Genomic DNA, 21463 nt, shown 5'->3' with positions numbered 1-21463 from the left:
GAAAGAATGTGTCATCTATAATTTTTAAAAATACCTTAAAACCACCCCCCAACTTATTTTAACATTATCCCAATTTTGATTGGATTGGATGTTTGGCAGACGAAAGTCTAAATTATTTTCTGAAGTTCAGCGGCTAAACTCCAGCCTCAGCCTCATGGAAATGAGAAGGTAATAAGACGAGGAATAGAAACATACCAAAATGCCAGCCTCTGATTATTTGCTTTTGGAATATTTTCTCCCCAAACATATTCCTGATAGCACTTGGATGGTCTTAATGGGAGAGAGGAGAAAGGCAGGAGACTGTTTTACCTAGACCTTAACAAAAGCATTTAAACATCAACCTTGGGTCGGCCCCATGGCATAGTGGTTAAGTGTGAGCTCCACTTCGGCAACCCAGAATTCACCAGTTCGGATCCCAGGCACAGATCTACGCACCGCTTATCAAGCCATGCTGTGGCAGGTGTCCCACATACAAAACAGAGGAAGATGGGCACAGATGTTGGCTCAGAGCCAAGCTTCCTTAACAAAAAAGAGGAGGATTGGCAGCGGATGTTAGCTCAGGGCTAATCTTCCTCAAAAGAAAGAAAAAATCAACCTAAGAGTGATTTGGATGATCTAATTCTCCCCACCTGTCATCTTCCTATAGGGTTATAAATATCTTCTCTAATAAGATTGGGGCCACAGTTGGTTACACAGGAAAATTCTAAAAATGAGATGGGCACATATGTTATTTTAACATAGAGAAATGTGCATTTATTTGCCAATATTCGGACCTAGGGCTGGGGCCTTCCCTCTGGGAAAGTTTTTCCCCAAATCTTTTATAGTTGTTAATTGCCCTAACTAATTTGTCAGTGATTTTTTTTTAATGACTCACCTTTATCTAGTCTTCCAAAGCATTTAACCTAGGTTTCCAAGAAATAATAATTTTATTTTTGAGATTTATCATTTTCACATAATATTTAGCTAAATTATGTACTGACAATAGCAGTCACAATAGATATGAACTATTCTGTGGACAATCAAGGTTGACTTTTGGTAAGTATATAACTCAACAAGTGGAAAGAGAAGTGCTCAGATGTGCTGGAGATTAGTGTATCAGTCCTAGGCTTCCCGTGAACTTTGGGCTTCAGCCAGAACATTTACCTAGAGAATGGAAAACATCAGTTAGTCCTGAGATTACTTATGGGGAATTTCATTAAAAGACCTACTATATAATTAAAGAGACAAGCAACTTTCAACTCAGAAATTTGGGTTTAACACCTCATCGTTATTTTTAATCATTGATAAACATGATTAGAACAATGGAATAAAATGTTAATGAGAGTTACCAGAAATACAAGTAATTGACAGAATTAAGCAAATGAATGAGTTATGATTTATAGTAGATTCACATCTGTTGTACAGCTTTATGTACGTGTAAGTAAATGAGTTGATGTTTCTGTAGACCATTAATTACCATGTAGCTGAATGTTCCTAATAGACACAAGGTTATATATTCAGAGATAAACCCAAATTCTTAATTATGATGATCGACTCTGAGACACACTGGGGTCAATCCAAGCATATGATTTCTAGCTTTTCCCATTGACTCCAGAGAATCTTATATCCTAAGATGCAGTGTCTCCACTCTAGGAACTGACTTTCCAATGAAGCTACATCTAAAACTGTAAACTTGTTGAGCCATGGACCACATCCGTCTTGTGAATCCTCTGTATCCCCATACCTAATAAACGTGAATTTGACCCTTCTACCATAAAGGAGCAATAGTAGTACCCCATTTTTGGCTTGAGTTCATGTTAATTTGAGTCTGAGGGCATCCATATTGTATAGACAATATAAAGCTGGATATCCAGAACTAAAAAGGTAAAATGCATACTGGAGCACTCATAAACAGTCATTTTTTCTTTCCATAAATATATTGAGAACACCTAAATATGTTTAAACCAGTTTCAATTAAATTAGTTGGCCTGAAATAACGTTAATGAATAGAGATAGTAATTCAAGTCATGGTTAAAACTGTGTTTCCTCTTTTAGAAACGTTTGCAGAGCCGTCCCTGCAGGCTACTCAGATGAAGTTGAAAAGAGCTCGACTAGCTGATGATCTGAACGAAAAGATTGCTCAACGACCCGGTCCCATGGAGCTGGTAGAGAAAAACATCCTTCCTGTAGACTCCAGTGTTAAGGAAGCAATTATAGGCAAGTTTCTAAAAATTTGCTATTTTCTGGGAGAAGGAAAAACTTGGAAGTTTTAGATAAAACAAATTTTAAAAGGCCAGCACCAATCATGAGTATTGTTTTCTGGGTGAATTAGAAATTGATTAACACTCGCACTGATTCGTATTATTATTATCATATTATGTATTGTAGGACTAGCATCTCTTACCAAATTAACACAAATTCCTCTTGTTACCTCTGAGTTAAGTCTTTAAGCTCTGGTTTCGTTATCATGTTTTCTAAGTTAAATATACTGTTTAGTTTCTGTTGTTTTGTTTAATATTTTATAAACTTTTCTTTATTTTAGTTCTGTTCTAGGAAAGATAAAGAAAAGTAGCTTGTTCAATGTTAGTTCAGCAAGGTGACTAGCAGATGAGTATAGATGTATTCATTAAGAATGGTGGCATCTGTCCATTTTATCCCAGTTTTATCATGCTTAGTTCCTAATGTTTCCCTTTTTTTTTTTTCCTGGCATAAGCTTTAGCAGAAAACATTTTTTTCCAGAATAATGCCACTTGTTCAGCAAGCAGTTTTGAAAAGTTAATATCCTACTTTAAAAACTATCATAGTTTCCATTATTCATGGGGGACTTCATATTTTGCGTTAGTATGAACTTAAATCTTAGATAATTTGCAGTTAATAATTCTAAGTAGTACAGTCAACTGTGATTCCATTCAATCCCAAAGAGATGGGCCCCAAAAGGTAAGCTGTCTGTCTCGCTGGGCCGCTCCTTGCAGTGGGACTTATCAACAGATGCCCAGTCTTAGCCCCATTTTCCCCATTGCCTCATAATGTTTTTAACAGCTAGATTCCAAATCAGAATCCAGACAAGGTCCAAACATTGCCTTTGGCCGCTGTATCTCTTAAAGTCTTAGTAATCTCTTGGGTGGGTCTTCCTCCTCCTCTCTTCTTGATGAACAGGCTTGTTTTGTCCTCTAGCATTTCCACACTGTGGATTTTACTGGTTGCATTTGTATCCCCAGGTGTCATTAAAAACGCTCTTGTCTCCTGTACTTCCTGTAACTAGTAGTTGGAACCAAAGGCTTGATCTGATTCAGGTTTGATTTTTTTTTTCACCAGTATTCATCATAGGTAGTGGTGTGTTCTTCCACTGGGAAGTACATTATGTTCAATTTTTTTTTAACCAGCTTCTTAAGTTCTTAGAATAAACAATGTTTCTCCTCCTTATTCATTTTAAGCTTGGTGTTCCAAGGCCAAGATAAGTTAAGAATCATTTCTTTCTTTAGGCGTCGGGAAGGAGGACTACCCCCAAACTCAGGGCGATTTCTCATTTGACGAAGACAGCAGTGATGCTCTGTCTCCGGACCAGCCAGCCAGCCAGGAGTCTCAGGGGTCAGCCGCATCCCCAAGTGAGCCAAAAGTTAGCGAATCGCCATCTCCTGTGACTACAAACACTCCAGCCCAGGTATCACCTCTCTTGTTTTTACCCCTAAATAGAGAAAGTGCTTTGTTTTCTATATATCAAGGTAATACATTTTCACCAGAAGAAAAGTCTGAAAGTGCTAAAAAATAGGGATTTTCACCTATAATCCAACCACTGTTAACATTTTTCAATAGATTCTTATATTTTATTTCTGTTCTATATGCACATTTTCATTTCACAAATGTTTTTGTAACTCACATTTTAAAATTTTTCAGATAACTTTTCTTTTTGAGCACTGAACTTTAACCACTAGGCCCTCAGGGCTGGCTCATAACCTTTTTTTTGAGTTGTAATTCACATACCATAAAATCCACCCTTTGGTTTTATCATTTTAACCATGTTAAAGCATACAGTTCAACAGTGTTAAGTATACTCACATTGTCGTGCACCACTCTCCAGAACTTTTTCATTTTGCAAAACTGAAACTATACCCGTTAAACAAGTCCTCATTCCTCCCTCCCCCAGGTCCTGGCAACTACCATTCCGTTTCTGTCTCTGTGACTGAGTATTTCTCTCTCGTATAAGTGGACTCATACAGTATTCTTTTTGTGACTTGCTTATTCTACTTCACATAATGTCCTCAAGCTTTATCCATGTTGTAGCATGTGACAAGATCTCCTTCATTTTTAAGGCTAAATAATATTCCATTGTATGGATAGACCACATTTTGTTTATCCATTCATCAGGGGATGTTTGGGTTGTTTCCATCTCCTGGCTGTTGTGAAGAATGGTGCTGTGTACATGGGTGTGGAATGAACTTTTTGAGACCCTGCTTTCAATTCTTTGGGGCATATACCCAGAGTTGGGATGGCTAGATCATATGGTAGTTCTATTTTCAATTTGTTAAGGAACCTCCATGGTCTTCTCCACAGTGGTTGTACCATTTTGCACTCCTACCAACAGTGCACAAGTGTCCCGATTTCTCCACATCCTTGCCTACACTTGTTAATTTCCGTTCTTTTGCTAGTTGCCATTCTAATAGTGTGAGGTGATATCTCATTATGGTTTTGATTGGCATTACTCTAGTGATTAGTGATGTTGAGCATCTTTTCATGTGCTTATTGGTCATTTGTATATCATCTTTGGAGAAATGTCTATTTAAGTAAGTCCTTTGCCCATTTTTTAATCAGGTTATTTAATTGTTTTGTTGTTGAGTCATGGGAGTCCTTTATATATTCTGGATATTAACCCCTTATCAGATATAGGATTTGCAAATATTTTCTCCCATTCCATGGGTCACCTTTTTGCTCTCTTGATAGTGTCCTTTGATGCACAGAAGTTTTCAAGTTTGATAGAGTCCCATTTGTCTGTTTTGGGTTTTGTTGCCTGTGATTTTGGTGTAATACTAAGAAATCATTGCCAAATCCAAGGTCATGAAGCTTTTTCCCTGTGTCTTCTTCTAGGATTTTTATAGTTTTGGATCTTACATTTAGGTGTTTAATCCATTTTAATTTTTGTATATGATATAAGGGTCCAACTTTATTCATTTGCATGAGGATATCCAGTTTTCACAACACCATTTGTTGAAAAGACTGTCCTTTCCCCTTTGAATGGTTTTGGCATTCTTGTCGATCATTTGACCATAAATATAAAAGTTTATTTAAGGGCTCTGTTCTATTGCATTGTCTTTTTGCCAGTACTACACTGTTTCAATTTCTGTAGCTTTGTAGTAGGAAGTGTGAGACCTCCAACTTTGTTCTTCTTTTTCAAGACTGTTTTGGCTACTTGGGGTCCCTGAGATTCCATATGAATGTCAGGATGGATTTTTCTATTTCTGTAAAAAATAGCACTGGGAAAAGTCATCCTTTTAAAATGTACAATTTAATGGTTGTTAATATATTCTCAGAGTTGTGCAACTATCACCACTGTCTGATTCCAGAACATTTTCATTATCCCAAAAAGAAACCTACACTCATTACCAGTCACTCCCTGTAACCCACACTCCACCCAGCTCTAGGCAACCATCAGTCTACTTTCTATCTCTGGCTTTGCCTATTCTGGACATCTTATGTAAATGGAATCATAGAATATGATGTCTTCTGTGACTGGCTTCTTTCACTTAGCAAAATGTTTTTAAGGTTTATCCAAGTTGTAGCATGTATCAGTACATCATTCTTGTTATGGCTGAATAATATTCCATTGTATTGATACACCGTATTTTGTTTCTTTTCATCAGTCAAGGGACATTTGGCTATTAATAATAATGGCGCTATGAATGTATGTGGACAAGTTTTTATGTGGACATGTTTTCATTTCTCTTGGGTGTGTACCTAGGAATGGAATTGCTGAGTTTATGTGTAACTTCCTTTTATACCTTATAATAATTATGATAGTGTTTCCTTGTTGATAAGTATACATTTATATCATTTTAGTGGCTACATAGTATTCAGTTGAACTGATAGACTCCATCTCTTTTAACCAGTTCCCTGTTGTTGGTTATCTAGAGCTGTTTCCTGTTTTTCACTCTTATACACACAATAAGAGCCCCTGTGGTATTCTCACACATTTGTTACACCCTGGTTTCTTTACATATATTGTTGGGCACCTGTCTAATTATTTCTTTGGATAAATTACCAGATACTGAAATGGACTTGGACCTTTTGTTAGGCAAAAACGTAGGCACTTTAACTGCCTTCTGGGAAGGTAATACAGATTTCCACAGTCATTATGTCTTTTCCACAAGTAGGTAATATCATTATTTTAAACCTTGCACACCGTTTAAGATCTGAATGTTTTGGGGGCCGGCCCGGTGGCGCAGCAGGTAAGTGCGCACGTTCCGCTTCTTGGCGGCCCGGGGTTCACTGGTTAAGATCCCGGGTGCGGACATGGCACCTTTTGGCAAAGCCATGCTGTGGTAGGCATCCTACGTATAAAGTAGAGGTAGATGGGCATGGATGTTAGCTCAGGGCCAGTCTTCCTCAGCAAAAAGAGGAGATTGGCAGTAGTTAGCTCAGGGCTAATCTTCCTCAAAAAAAAACAAAAAAGATCTGAATGTTTTAACTGGCTCCTTGATTTTGGTTAGACTGAATTCATTTGTTCAACAAATATTTATTGAGCATCTATTATGTGTCAGATTGTATTGGGAACTGAGAATCTAGTGCATGCAAAAGAATCTAATAAATTTTTTTATAATTGCATTAGAAATTCGCGTTTCTTATTTTTTAATGAGTGTTCGTGTTTCTTTTGATTTTATAAGAATTTGTATGCTGCACATAATTGTTTTTTATCACTCCTTATGGTATTTCTGCCTTACTGAAATTTTAATAGTATTCACTTATTTTGAAGTTAAAACTATTGAACTATTTAATGGGATTGATTGAGTTCAGTAGAAAATGTTCTTTTTAAGGCCTAGCGTCATAGAATTTTTGACTTGGAAAGGAATTAAGTAATTATCTGCCTTAACTCTCATGCCAGAGGAGGCCTGGGTTCAGAGAAGTATGGAAGTTTGGGGATTAAAAATGGTTGCATATTTTCTTAGAGCATTTCTTCTCAGTCATGAATATCTATTTGTTAGGGATTATGTCTTTCAGCATTATTTTATTCAATGCACTTATTACCATGATCTGAAATATGTTAATTTGTTTATTGTGTCTATTCCTCCAACTAAAATGTGACCTATGAGGAGAAGGACTTTGACTCTTAGGGGACAAGAGCTGCCTTAGAGTGTGTGTGTGTCCTCAACATGGAGCACAGGGCCTGGTACAGAAAACGTGCTCTGCATGCTGGATTCAGCACCACGAGCGCTGACCGACGCCCTGCTTGTAGAAGCAGTGTTTGTGTTCTTCCATTTGACAGCAGAGCCTCTCCAACTGGATCCGTCAAGAGTAGTGCGGGAGCTACAGTTCATACTCTCCTGTCTGTCAGAGTTTACAGGGCAAGAGTGAATGGCCCCTCAGCTTTGCTGGACCCTGGCCTGGAAGAAGGATGAGGGTCACTGACCAGCCCATGCTCTGAGGGCTAAGCAGGCAGAAAGGGAGAGCAAGGGAGACAGCCCCTACTGTATTCTCACATATTTGCTGCACCCTGGTTTTGAGCTTTAAAAATAGGGCTAAAAAGAATGTCAAGTATGTAAGTAAATACCATTAAAAAACAGTTCTACTTATCCATTTGGGTTGTTTGTTCTCTGCTTCTGTCTGAGTAGGTCAGGGTATTAGACAGCTATTAGCATGGCTTTAGCTTTTAGTAACACAGAATTTTTGTCACCTCAGCCATCTGCTTGGTGATGGCTTCATGACAATTCCACCTGTGTAAGGGATTATTTTTCCCTGCATTACTCAGACTATTAGGTTTTTTACTTTGCTCTTGAAGCTGGGTCTCCAGCTGAGTTTATAAGTGAGAAACTTTAACCAGAGGCAGTCCCACCCAGTGCGCTGACATTCCAGCATTCCTTGATGGAAAAAAGCAGTGTTTCTTGAAGAATAAATATGATCTATTTATTGCCGGTGCAACACACACTAAGCCTTGGGTCATTCCTGGATTTAAGCATTAGTTTTCACAACACTCCTTAGTGTTGCTGCAGAGCCAGCTCTGACTGCCTCACTTGATATATATAAAATATATTCATCTCTGTAATCATAGTTACTTTCAATGTGTAGTTCAAGAGTAGCTGGACATGTTGTTTCTCATTAAATGTCAGTTTTCCAGAGGGCAGAGTCCCCTCCTTTTATCTGAGTAACCTCATGGTGAACACACAGGTCCAACGCAGAGCAAGTGCTTATGGCTTTAATGAATGAAACCCTTCAGAGATTATCTCTGCAATTTATTTTTTCCTGCTTTAGAATATCATTGCACCCCCAAAAAAGTCAGTCTCATCACTAGTGTTAAAATTGTCCTTATAAGGCAAAGATACTAAGAGAGCAGCATAAACTTCTTGTTTTTTGGGTATTCTTTAAAATGGAAACTCAGTGTAAGAATTCGACGCTGAATTTAGTTACTATAGATCCATGGTCCTCAAATTGCCACAGTGAAGGACTAGTTGGTGTGTGTTTTTTATATAGTTTAATTTCCAATGCACTGTGGACTAACCCTCTTGTACAATACAATAAAAGAGTGGGGTAGCATCGAAGTTCCTCAGACTCCGTACTTGTCTCAGGCAGGTAACAGGTGCACAGACCGCACTTTGAGGGGCTCTGCCATAGATTTCACTTTGCTGCTTGTTTACCTGAACCAGCTTTCTTCATGTGTTGATTAATCATCATTTCGAATCCTATGGCTTAAACACATTTTTCTAATTCCCCTATTCAAGTGTTTTTTATACTTGGCTGAAAATAAACTTCAAGGCCAGTGCGGGGAATTTCCTTTAGGTTCTTGAAAAGTTATATTCGCAGATAATTAGTTGAGAGAAAGGCTCAAGATTTCTTTATGCCTTGCTTTATTCCAAAATGTCTTATGACATATAGTCTACTTAATGCTTTTCTGGAACACACAGATAGATGCCCAAGGATTAAGTTCCTCCAGAAAGGAAGCAAATTAAAGAAACATTCCCTACAAGAAAATTTTTAACACATAGTATCTAGGTAAAGAAAAACTTTCCAGGCACTTCTCTTGCAATCCCAGTGCTAAAATGCTAATGATCTCATAATGTGTGCAGGACAGTACACCACCTCAAAATGTAAATTTTAATGGTGAAGAAATTTTTCTTTGAGATGTGTATTTCTGTGTGGTCTGTAAGAGACTAACACTGCTTCTCCTTTGACTTTTGTCTTTTCAATTCTGATCAAAGTACCGCTGGAAAGGACTTTGCCAAAATATTAATGGAATACACATCATATTTTGGATCTCAGTATATTTTATGCTTAAGCAATTCTTGAACAATGGAAAGCTGGAGAAAGTCAAGAACAGCTAGCCGCTTGTGGGTACCAGGAGCTGTAACACTGGTCTTTTAATCTGAAGACTTTCTCTCAGCGATTTCTTAAGCCGTTTAATCGTTTATTATAAACACCCAGATGTTTGACTGTGTCATCTGACACGATCTGTGCTAATTTTCAAAGCCTGTGCTATAAGGACAAAGCCTGTGCTAAATTCAGAGTAGTGCTGAAAGGGAAGCTTGTTGGTCAGTTACTCTGTATTTTCAAGAAGACAAATTTAGGAGAATTTGGTAAACTTTTATTTCCCTATTGTATCAAGTAACTTTCAGGTAGATGACCTTCTGCCAAATAATATAGAAACCGTGGGTTTAAGCTAACAAAAAGAACGAGCAAAGTCTAATAGGTAAGCCGTTTACACATATATTAAATAAAAATCAGACTAACTTTTATTACAAATACTTATCAATAAAAGCCTGAACAGGGCATCAAAGATTTTGACTGTAATTTCTATTATTACTGCTTCAATTATGCTTTTTATAACTTATGTATCAAGAGGACTCTGCCACTATTATTACTTAGACTTTGAGTTGGTTTCCAGCATTGACTGTGAAGTTGTGTTTCATCCCAATTCTTAACTCAGTTCTCCTGTGACCAGTAGGGAAGTGCATAAAATAGTGCATTATGTAGAATAAGCCTTTCCTATTTATTTATAAATAAATGTTTATTGAATATAATTGAGATGATGAGAAAAAAACAATGGCCAGCATTTGCTGAGCACTTACTTGCGCCGGGCACTGAGCTGCTTGCTTTAGTGTGTTACCTGGGCTGATGTCAGGAGAAGAGAGCACACCTGTCTGGCCCGCACAGGATCGGAACTAATGACCTTGTTCTTATTCGGCCAACAGTTTGAGATTCTTCTGAAGACTACTTTCCAGCGCATCATCCTGTTATGACTCATAGCGACAACTGCTATTTTGTACAGAACATTATTTCCTCAACTATACACTCTACTCAGCTATCGTAACTCGGTTACCAAAAATGAATAATGATAATTCAAACACTTATTTTGCTCCCATATTCTAGCCACAAATGGTCACTTTGACTAACTTGTGAGAGTCACCAACATGATCACACCAAGGTTATAACAGACATTCTGCTTGATTCTGGAGAATACGATAAATAGTATGTGACAGCTTTATAAAGAGGACTGTATTTAAATAGGGTGGACATTGGCTCCAGGGTTTCCAGAGTTGATCTGAAGCATTAATAAAATTTTATGTTGATCTTTCTATGAAGTTGCCACCAAAAGTAACGGATTCGTTAATGATTAGAGCAGGTTTGACACTCTACCTGATTAATCACCCTTCTGCTTTGTGGCATTATCTTAGTAGTTGTAGTATTGGCTATGATCGAACTATTAAAAATTAGAAGTACTAAATAAATGGACTCACATTTTGAGATTTTGGTGCATGTATTTACATGCTTAACACTGTCTCACAAGTGATAGAAAATCTCACTATAAATAATAATGCACATCAACAATGTAGCAGAATAGGGAGGTCCAGGCCTCGTTCTCCTGCAGAAACATTAAGTAGACTACAGACTGACGAAAATAACTTTATAAGAGCTCTGGAAACCAGAGAGATCCACACCAACCAACCAAACACTCGATCAAGAAAAGGTCACATTCACAAAGGTAGAAAATGTCATGGCGTTTTACTCACCTTTGCCCATCCTCTCCCCAGCATGGCATGAGCAGAAGCAAGGCAACAAAAGAAAAGAAAAAAATAACTAGACTTCATCAAAATTAAAAATTTCTGGGACTGGCCCTGTGGTGTGGTGGTGAAGTTAGGCCTGCTCTACTTCAGCAGCCTGGGTTCTCAGGTTTGGATCCTGGGCATAGACCCACATTTCTCATCAACCATGCTGTGGCAGCAACCCACATATGAAGTGGAGGAAGACTGGCCTAGATGTTAGCTCAGGGTGAATCTTCCTCAAGCAAAACAAAAACAGAAGATTGGCAACAGATGTTAGCCCAAGGGTAATCTTCCTCAGCAAAAAAAAAAAAAAACTTCTCTGCATCAAAGGACACTATCAACAAGGTGAAAAGCAACCCACAGGAGAAGAAATTTGCAAATCGTATATCTGATAAGGGGTTAATATCCAGAATATATGAAGAACTTCCACAACTCAACAACAACGAAAGAAATCAAAAGTAGGCAAAGGACTAAAATAGACATTTCTCCAAAGAAGATATAAACGAATGGCCAATAAGCACATGAAAAGACACTCAACATCACTAATCACTAAAGAAATGCAAATCCAAACCATAACAAGATATCACCTCGCAGGGGCCGGCCCCGTGGCCTAGTGGGTAAGTTCACGTGCTCTGCTTCGGTGGCCTGGGGTTTCGCCGGTTCAGATCCTGGGTACAGACATGGCACCGCTCATCAGGCCATGCCAAGGAGGTGGCGTCCCACATAGCACAACCAGAAGGACCCACAACTAAAATATACAACTATGTACTGGGGGGATTTGAGGAGAAGAAGGAAAAAGGAAAAAAAAGAAAAAACAAGATTGGCAACAGTTGTTAGCTCAGGTGCCAATCTTTAAATAAAAAAAAAGATCACCTCACACTATTAGAACGGCAACTATCAAAAGAACAGGAATTAACAGTTGTTGGCAAGGATGTGGAGAAATTAGAACTCTTGTGCACTGTTGGTGAGATTGTGAAATGGTGCAATCACTATAGAAAATGGCATGGTACTTCCTCAAAAAGTTAAAAATAGAATTCCCATATGATCTGACAATTCCATTTCTGGGTATGTGCCCCAAAAAGCTGACAGCAGGGACCTAGACAGGCATTTGTATACCCACATTGAAAGCAGTCCACGTGTCTACTGACAAGTGAATAGATAAACAAAATACAGGTAAACAAAATACACACGTGGAACAACGTTTCAGTCAACAACAGACCACATATACGATGGTGGTCCCATAAGATTAGTACCATATAGCCCAGGTGTGTAGTGGGCTACACCATCTAGGTTTGTGTAAATACAATCTGATGTTTGCACAATGACAAAATCAGCTAAGGATGCATTTCTCAGAATGTATCCCCATCGTTAAGCAACACATGACTGTATGGTATATACATACAATGGAATGTTATTCAGCCTTTAAAAAAAAAAGGAAATTTTGACACACGGACCTTGAGGACATTATAGTAAGTGAAATAAGCCAGCCACAAAAGGAAAAAAGTTACATGATTCCACTTAGGTCAGGTGCCTAGAACAGTCAGATTCATACAGACAGAAAGTAGGTGGTGGTTGCCAAGGGGAGGGGAAACTAGGGGGTTGTTGTGTAGCGTTTCAGTTTGGGAAGATGAGAAAGTTCTGGAGCTGCATGGTGCTGACGGTTGCAGAACAATGTGGAAGTACTGAATGCCATAGAACTGTAGGTTTTTTTAAGTGAGGATACATGCAGACCCTCGCTACTAATCAGGTAATAAGTACCAACTAAACATTCACTGGGTACTGTGCCAGTGAATTAACTCACTCTGACTGTTTCAACTACTTGTACTAAAAATGAAATGCTTAAACTTACAACTGTGTATTACAGAAACAAGTGGTCAGTGCTAGGGATATATGTTAACAAAGCTAGAATTTTACATAAAATACCCATCTGTTAAAGATACCAAGCATGTGTTTTTGATTTGTATTCGACTCACTCATTGACTAGTGTTCTTTTTCTTTGGGGACTGAAATATGGAAACAATATTTAAAGAATAATTGCATTTTCAATTTCTTATTTGCATATTGCCATCTTGATTAAGATCGCTGCTGCATCCTCAATTAAAAACACATTTACTATAGATTTTCAATCTACAGTACCAAAAAGTTTTGTTTTTAAATATCTAGTTTCTGTCCCTCTAGGCGCTTAAAGAAATTCTAATAAAAAACGGAACTTATCAGAGAAGAGTGATTGGTCCTTGAGAAGTGTATTGTCTTTTCAGAAGGAACCCGTGCAGACACCAGAAACATTATAAAACGTTAATCAGCTTAAACATTTGCTCTGACCAACTTTTTTTGTAGCAGAGCTTTCCCATAGCAATTTCCAATAAGAGACAAGTCAGTCTTTAAGATCGGAAGTGCTATCTTTTGAGTTTTATTTCAAGTATAAATATCCATTTTTAAACAACAATGTTTTTCTGACATTTCCTTTCATGGTGTTATGATGACAGTTAGACGACTGGTGCTCTTGAGACCTATACCTTGTAAAGGGAACAGTGATTGGAGCCAATAAAATAAAGCCAAGTTTGCAACCTTTTTGTTTCTTTGGAGAAAAAATTCTGAATTGTGTTGAGATTAATTTTTTTTTTTTTGATTGGCACCTGGGCTAACAACTGTTGCCAATCTTTTTTTTTTTTTCTGCTTTATTTCCCAAAACCCCCTGGTGCATAGTTGTATATCTTAGTTGCAGGTCCTTCTAGTTGTGGGATGTGGGACGCCGCCTCAACGTGGCCTGACAGGCAGTGCCATGTCCGCGCCCAGGATCCGAACCCTGGGCTGCCGCAGCGGAGCGCGCGAACTTAACCACTCGGCCACGGAGACGGCCCCCTGTTGAGATTAAATTTTGATAGTACATAAGGTGAACTTAGGCCGCAGTGGCAATTTAAGCATATTTAAAGCCTTCTTTTAAGATTTTAACATATTGCTCAGTTTACTGTGGAACAAAATATGTGTAGTATCCTTTATAGCTTGGATATTCTTTTAATCCTTTTTGGAATACTGTAATTTCAGAAGTACTAATATTTAGATTTTTTTGGTAACTTTGGCCACTAGGATCCTAACATCTAGATAGGATCTAAGACTTGGGGTGGGGGGGTCCTTTTTAGGGTATCTAAAAAAGATTGGAAAAAAGTAGAGGTTTGATATTTCTCCCTTTTTAACCATAATTTATTTTCAGATCAGGTAAATCATTGTATCTCAGTTGAGTTATTCTCATGTTATGGTGAAGTGATTTTCCGGGTTAGCAAAGTCACCAAACTACCAAGAGTTAATAAAATGGGAGTATGAGTAATCAAAGCTGAAGTCAGTTAGACAGGGTCTAGAAATATAGGCAAAACATTTTCATAACTATTCCACTTGATACCACATTCACGCTCCTGGGTTATTTTTCAGATTATTAACACTGACTACTCTCAGATGCATCATTACTATCATATCAGTCAGTAGGCGCTGGACTGGTAAAATAGCTTGCTAGGCTAGTAGCATTTACCTACAACGAAATCGATAGATATCAAAATTCAAATGTCTGATGCTACTTCATATGCCTGTTCTTTAGTTTTTCCCCTGGACTGTTTCTCCCCTGTGTGAAAACTGACCCAGAGATAAGTATCCTCATTTCTAAAATATGTACAAAATAAAAGGAAAACAAATAACACAAAACCATATCCCTTAGGGCAGTGATCAGCTGGCCATCTTCTTTTACTTCATGTCAGAGGCTCATTAAGGAGCCAGCTCGCTTAGGGCCATTTGGGGGCAGAAGACAGCCTGGAACAGAAGTGTTAAGACTCTTGCATAAGTCCTTTCTGTTCGTTTGTTTGAAAATGAAATTGAGTATAGCCATCTTTAAAAAGTCAAGTTTTTATATTGTCAACACTTACTAATAATTACTTAAAAGCTGAAATAAATGGCACAATGAAAACAAACCTTAAAGAGAGCCGAAGTGAGCATCCACAGTTAATTGCACTCACACGCACACCATCTCAGCCAGGCGTGAGAGTATGACCTAGTGTGACCTAGCATGAGTAACGCATAGAATTTCCCTTCACCCGCTAAACAGATGTTTATTGAGTAACTAGTAGGTGCCAAGCTTCATATTTCCCGCTGCTAACAGCCCTCTTGAGTTTTCACGTCCTTTATTTAAGGAGGGAAAATACAGTTTGCTATTTTTAAATCCAAATACTTCAACAAGAGAATTGATTTAGATTGTTGTAATGAATTTGAAAGTTGTTCGGGAAAGTGGAAGTGATAAAGGAAGACATTTTTCCTTAAGATAAAGCTAGTAATGGTAAGTCCTAGTAGTAATCAATCTGCAGCATTTAGCTGATTTATTATTATAATAATATCTCTTTCCGGTAAATGAGTACTTAAAATCCACTTAAAGTCGATTGCTCGTGGGACTTCATAAAACCCTGACAAAGCCTTCTGGGGCTTCTTTTGTTAATACATGACTCCAAATTGAGATTCAGGAATTGCTTGGTTTGGCCTGGGTAGCAGATTAGCTTCTTGCTCTAAGTGTGAGGGTACTGTCAATGAAACAGGTCACTCTTATCACAATATAGCCTTCAGATTTTCTCCTGTTGCAAGAAATGGGTGCAGTGGTTAAGGAGGGTACTAGCCAGGTCTGGAGACAGGAACACAAGCATAAGGCACATGTACGGACACCTGCTAGAGTGGGCCTCCAGGAAGTGGGAACTTTCCTACCAGGCACGCCTGACCGTGGATCTGGAGTGTGGGAGAGGGGGTTCATTGGGCCCTGTACTCAAGACTAAAGATCACATTTGAATTAGCCCGGGTTAGTGTAACCTATATGGCAAGAAAATCTCACGAATACCGTGTATTGTTTTGATCATTGTTACAAGAGTCTCAAGACTTTTTTCCTGCCAAAAAGGACAGCTCTTCTGTAGAAACAGCGTCTGTAGGACAGCTCTTCTTTTCTGAGAAAACACTACAGTTTAGTCAGTCTGGCCTTATTTAGCTTTAGCTTTTCATTGCTGTTGGGGCAAAGTACTAAATAATGGCTCTGCAGAGGGAAGCATGGTATTGTACCCTCTGGATCTCAGATATAATAGTGTATTTTTCTTTTGTTTCTTTTCTAGTGGACTTATTAAAAAAAATGAGGTCATTCTCTTATAATTCTGGTTTTTCTGTTTTTACTGTCATTGATTTCACAGACTTGTTCCCTTTCTGCCTTTTCCACCAGTTTACTTCAGCAGTTCCTGAATTCTTGAAAACTCCTACTACGGATCAGCCCCCCACAAGGTCCACAGCTCCTGTCCCCCCCACAAACACTGTGTCCTCAGCAAAGCCTGGGCCAGCACTGGTAAAGGTGGGTACCCTGCACGCACGCTGGTTTGAGTATCTTCACTTGGGACTATTGTCTGTAGCCCTGTGCACGGAAGACAAAAGTATGTGTTCATGTTGCCCAGCCTGACTTCTAGCCTGAAGCCTTGAAAATGAAACCATGGAAGGACTTAGTAGACCAGGACTTGATATTTGAAACGACCACCTTCAACACAGGACCTACTGTTCTATGTTCACAGAAGAACAGCAAAAATTGGGTCTGGAGGGAACTGCTAGAACAGCACAAAAAGGCTTTCGGAGCCATTTTATCAGCAGTTCCTAAGGTGGCTTCCACTCAGACACTAAGACGAAACGAGGGGAGAGCAGAGTCAGTTAGAGCTGCTTTAGCACAGCGTTGAGATTCACGCATCTCACTCACAGATGTCTTCAATGGTGACATGACTTTGGGCTTTATACACAAGGCCAAACTCAGTGGTGTTCCAGATATATTACATGACAGGTTAAAGGTTTTGGAGAAACAAATACTTTTTTTGATTTAGCAGATTTGGCCTGATGAAGCTTGGTTTGTTCTTCAGATAAGCTGCAGATTTGTGGCACTGTTCCCTGAATTTTACTTGGTCAAAATAATTCAGTTAGACTAAGTCCCAAGGAAGATTAAAAATTGTAATATATAGTACATTTTTAAAGTTTTTAAAGTGTATTTTGAACTGCTAAATAAAGAGGAAGGAGGATAAACTGAGGAATAGTTCAGTCATTTCAGGTATGGCTTTGCCAAAACTAGCAGAACACAGATACTAAGCTTTCAGAACTAAAACAGGACATTAGAGAGCCAGCTAACGCCCTCACCGCCTTTCAGATGAGGAGACTGAGGCGGGAAGAAGGGATGAGGCTGGGAAGGACCGCGGTCTAGCCTCCTCTTTGCCTTCTCAGTGAACCCACTGCAGCGCTCTTCACAGGCGGCTAGCCTCGGCCTCTTCCTCACTGCCGTCCATCCACAGGAGCTGGCCTGGTGCTTGGCCTTCCTGGAGAGAAGGCTCTCTTTCTACTCCAGGCTCTCTTTGTCAGTGTGGCCGAGTGTACATGGCTTCAGGGCATCTATCAGTGTATTTCACCATCTTCCATCGCTTAGTATTGGAGCCAGAAATTCCTGAGGGTGGCAAGTGACAACTGTGCCAATAAAATCAGCTCTCAGCTCCTCTTCCCACATCCCCAAGCATGTACCACTAATGGCACAAAGAGGGTTCGAATGCCAACCCATCCTTCCCTGCAGATACTGAATTTCTTCTCTGCCTCTCCTCTCCTCTCCTCTGAATCTCTACTCTTCACTAGTGTCTTTCTTTAAGGAGGACTTTGGTTCTAGGGCAAGAGGCATTGCTTAAGAATGTGAGGTTCAGGGTTTGAGAAGGGAATCCTAGGACTATGCCAGTAGCGGAAAGGACAGGTACATATTAGGAAACAGACCACAATTCTTTGGGTTTTTCTATAAGGAAAGCTATTTCCCATCCTCACTGAGAGACCAGACATGTGGCAGTTAATAGGTAAGAGTAGATTCAGTCTCAGGAATACTAGTATTGTGTTTACCCCCACCCCCTTCAGTAGGTACATTCCTCACCCTGGCTGAATCAGTTGTTTATCATTACAGAACAATTACAGTCAAACCTCCTTACCCCAGCCCCATTCAGTGTTACGATCAGTTTGAAAAGACTAGAAGTAAAATTTATTATTGATGACAAAATAAGCAGATGATAGTGATTTGATTAATATTGTGAGATTGTAGGAGGATGTTTTAGCAGGCAAGAATATTCTCTGACAGTGTGATGTATTTCAAGTGCCTGATAATTCAAGTGATTTCTAATTAGCATGCACATTCATCATTCATTTATTCAACACTTATCACGCACCTTCTCTGTGCCAGGCACTGTTCTGGGTCCTAGAAGTAGATACAGCAGTGAGGGAAACATCACGACTCACCCCCATGGTTAGGAGCGGGCGGTACACAGACGACAGAATACAGAGTACGCCACGTGGGGAAGCAAAAGACGAGGATAGGGGGTGCTGGGGAGGCGTTTCTATTTTAAACAGAGTGCTCTGGTAAAATGAGCAGATGCTGTTTGGGCAGAGACGTGAAGAGGGGAGGGAGGGAGCCATGAGGGTGCCTGTGGGGAGAAAGTTGGAAGTCTCTGAACAAGGAAGCCAGGATGACTGAACAGAGATGGCTGAGGGACAAAAAGTAAATGCTAATAGTGATGACTTCTGGTCTATAGAATATGGTGGTTTTTATTTTCTTCTTTGTCTTTGTTTTTGGGGCTGTTTTGCAATTTCCTAATTCTTTGAATATGAACATATATAACATCACTCCAAGAGCTATATTTAATTTAGTATTTCTCAAAGTCTTCTTATTGTTTACCTAAAGCCCCTTAGGAATAATTTCATGTACCTTGTTGTTTTGTTTTGTTGATGGACTTTTTTTTTCAGATTAACGTTTTTTATAATATGAATACCAAAAAGTAGAAAATGATCTGATAACTTACAAATGGAAGAGAAGAAAAAAACTCAGGAAAAAGTCATCTGATTCTTAATCATAAGACAGGGTCTCACACTATAGTGAAATATACTTAATCTTTTCCCTATTGTATATGTAGTATACAACCTGTTTTTCACTAGGAGATAATATATGTAAGCACTTAGCAGTGTGTCGACACAGGAGACGCACAGTAAATGTTGAATTTAAACAGACAATGCTGAGCTGAGCATCTTGTCCTTACTCTAAGGGAACAATGCAGCAGGAGAAAATAAGTTCTTAGGTGCAAGATTTCTTGGTGAAAGGGAGTACACAAAGGTTTTTATGGCTCTTGAAATGTATTTAGTACATTGCTTTCCAAAGCAGCTATATCACTTTCTAAGATGCATTGCTTTTTAATTTCAAATCATTTAGGCATGCAATAGAATAGATTGCATGTGGTGGCATCTCTTAAAATGTTATTTTCTTTTTCTCGAAAATAGCAAAGCCATCCCAAGAATCCGAATGACAAACACCGTAGCAAAAAGTGCAAAGATCCCAAACCCCGGGTGAAGAAGTTGAAGTACCACCAGTACATTCCACCAGATCAGAAAGGTGAGAAGAACGAGCCACAGATGGACTCCAACTACGCCCGCCTGCTCCAGCAGCAGCAGCTGTTCCTGCAGCTACAGATCCTGAGCCAGCAGCAGCAGCACTACAACTACCAGACCATCCTGCCCGCGCCACTCAAGTACGGTGCTGGGGTCAACGCTGGCTTCCTAAAGGGAGTTTACTGTGGGTGTTTTATGAGGAACCATTAGTTACCAAAGGTTGGATGTTGTGATTTATTTGTGCTCAATGATTATTTTCATTTTATTGTCACCAAGGGTTATCATACAGTGTCTGAAGTCAGCATAGTGAGAATAGCCTGCATTCCAGTCCAGTTTTTGTCCTCCAAAATAGGTTCTGAACTTTTCAAGTTAGAAATGACTTTTCACAATTAGTCATCCAGGAGAGATTTGCCTGTTATTTGCCTGCTATTTACTCAAAAAGTATTAGATGCTATGAGAAAAGCATAAGTACCAGACCTGATATAAACAGTTCACCAAAAAAAAGACAGATAAGCATAAAACCTGGCGTGGTCAAGGAAAGCTTCATGAAAAAGACAGGATATTTATATGGAAAAGGGCCGGAAACCTGGGAAGGGTCCTTCCAAGCAAAGAGAAATGATCTGCATGCAGTACAGAGGAAGGAGTAAGCAATGCCTGTTTATTAGCTGGTGAGAAAAATGGCCTGAATAAAGAATGTGATTAATTTTTAAGAAAAGTGGAAGCCAAAATTGAGTAGAGCCAATGTCTGGAGGAACTTGAAGTTGGGCAGACTATAATTTTGATGTGGTAGATGTTTCAGAGGGTCATAGTGACATGGTAAGAGCAAAATGCAGGAAAGAATAGTTTGATACTGGTATTGAAAGTGATGCAGGGTCGGTGAGCCGAGGAGTCGAAAGAAAGATTTCTTTAGACTCTTAAGATCTGGCAGTAGTGCTCTTTTATTTAGAGAATAGTATAGAATAGCATGGGGACAGGACCCATGGGCAGTCAGAGCTTCTGCTGCCACCGCTTCTGCTGCTCCCGCTGGCATGGGGACAGAGCCCATGGGCAGGCAGAGCCGCTGCTGCTGCCCCCGCTGGCATGGGGACAGGACCCATGGGCAGGCAGAGCTGGTGCGTGGGGACAGGACCCACGGGCAGTCAGAGCTCCTGCTGCTGCCCCGAGTTGAGGGTTAGGGCTAAATTTAAGGCATAGGTATGTGAGTTATCTCTTTACAAGACAAAGAATATGTAAAAAAGTTAAAATGGTATCAGTGCCCTGTTTGGTCTGGCCATTTGGCGGTCCCACAACTTTTAGATAAGAATCAAACCGGATTGAGTAAATGGCAGAAGTCACCGCTTGAATTTTATCCTCGGCTAAAGACAAAGGAGGATTGGTGGGGGGGGTGGGGGGGTGGGGGTCAGTTACATGAGGTTGCCAGACAGTAACCAACTTAAGTTCTTGCCTCTGGCATTGATTAAGAGCTTCTAGAGATAAGACCATCCCTCCTTCTTCCTGGCACAGAGAGGGAGGCATCTTCACAGATAGAGGTTTCCCTTAGAAATGTAAATGTTTCCCAACAAAGGGGCAAACAAATTCCACTCCTTGGAGCCTGAATCTCATCTGTAGTTTTAAAACTAACCAGCCTAAAAATCCTCATCATAAGCCATTTTAAAATTAAGCAGCCTAAAAATCCTCATCAAAAGGGAGTCTGGAAATAGGAAAACCAGTTACAAATATTGCAGTAAATTGGATATGAGAAGATGAAAGGGCGCTGATAATGGAAAGGAAGGAACAGGTGATACATGTTTGAAAAG

The 21463-nt window shown here is 39.4% G+C and overlaps 1 protein-coding gene across 24 annotated transcripts in view; it reads left to right on the top strand.

Annotated features, from left to right (window-relative positions):
- MRTFB (myocardin related transcription factor B) overlaps positions 1-21463 on the top strand; it is a 258616-nt gene that overhangs the window by 211648 nt on the left and 25505 nt on the right. For all 24 annotated transcript variants that reach the window (XM_070230957.1, XM_070230963.1, XM_070230958.1 and 21 more), the window contains 4 exons: positions 2035-2196; positions 3462-3640; positions 16456-16581; positions 19560-19807. In XM_070230957.1, the coding sequence (XP_070087058.1) occupies positions 2035-2196; positions 3462-3640; positions 16456-16581; positions 19560-19807 (715 nt within the window). The remainder of the gene's footprint in view (positions 1-2034; positions 2197-3461; positions 3641-16455; positions 16582-19559; positions 19808-21463) is intronic.

The sequence above is a fragment of the Equus caballus genome, chromosome 13, assembly GCF_041296265.1.
Source record: "Equus caballus isolate H_3958 breed thoroughbred chromosome 13, TB-T2T, whole genome shotgun sequence".
In the NCBI taxonomy this organism is placed as follows: Eukaryota; Metazoa; Chordata; class Mammalia; order Perissodactyla; family Equidae; genus Equus; species Equus caballus.
This window is presented reverse-complemented; position numbering and strand designations above follow the sequence as displayed.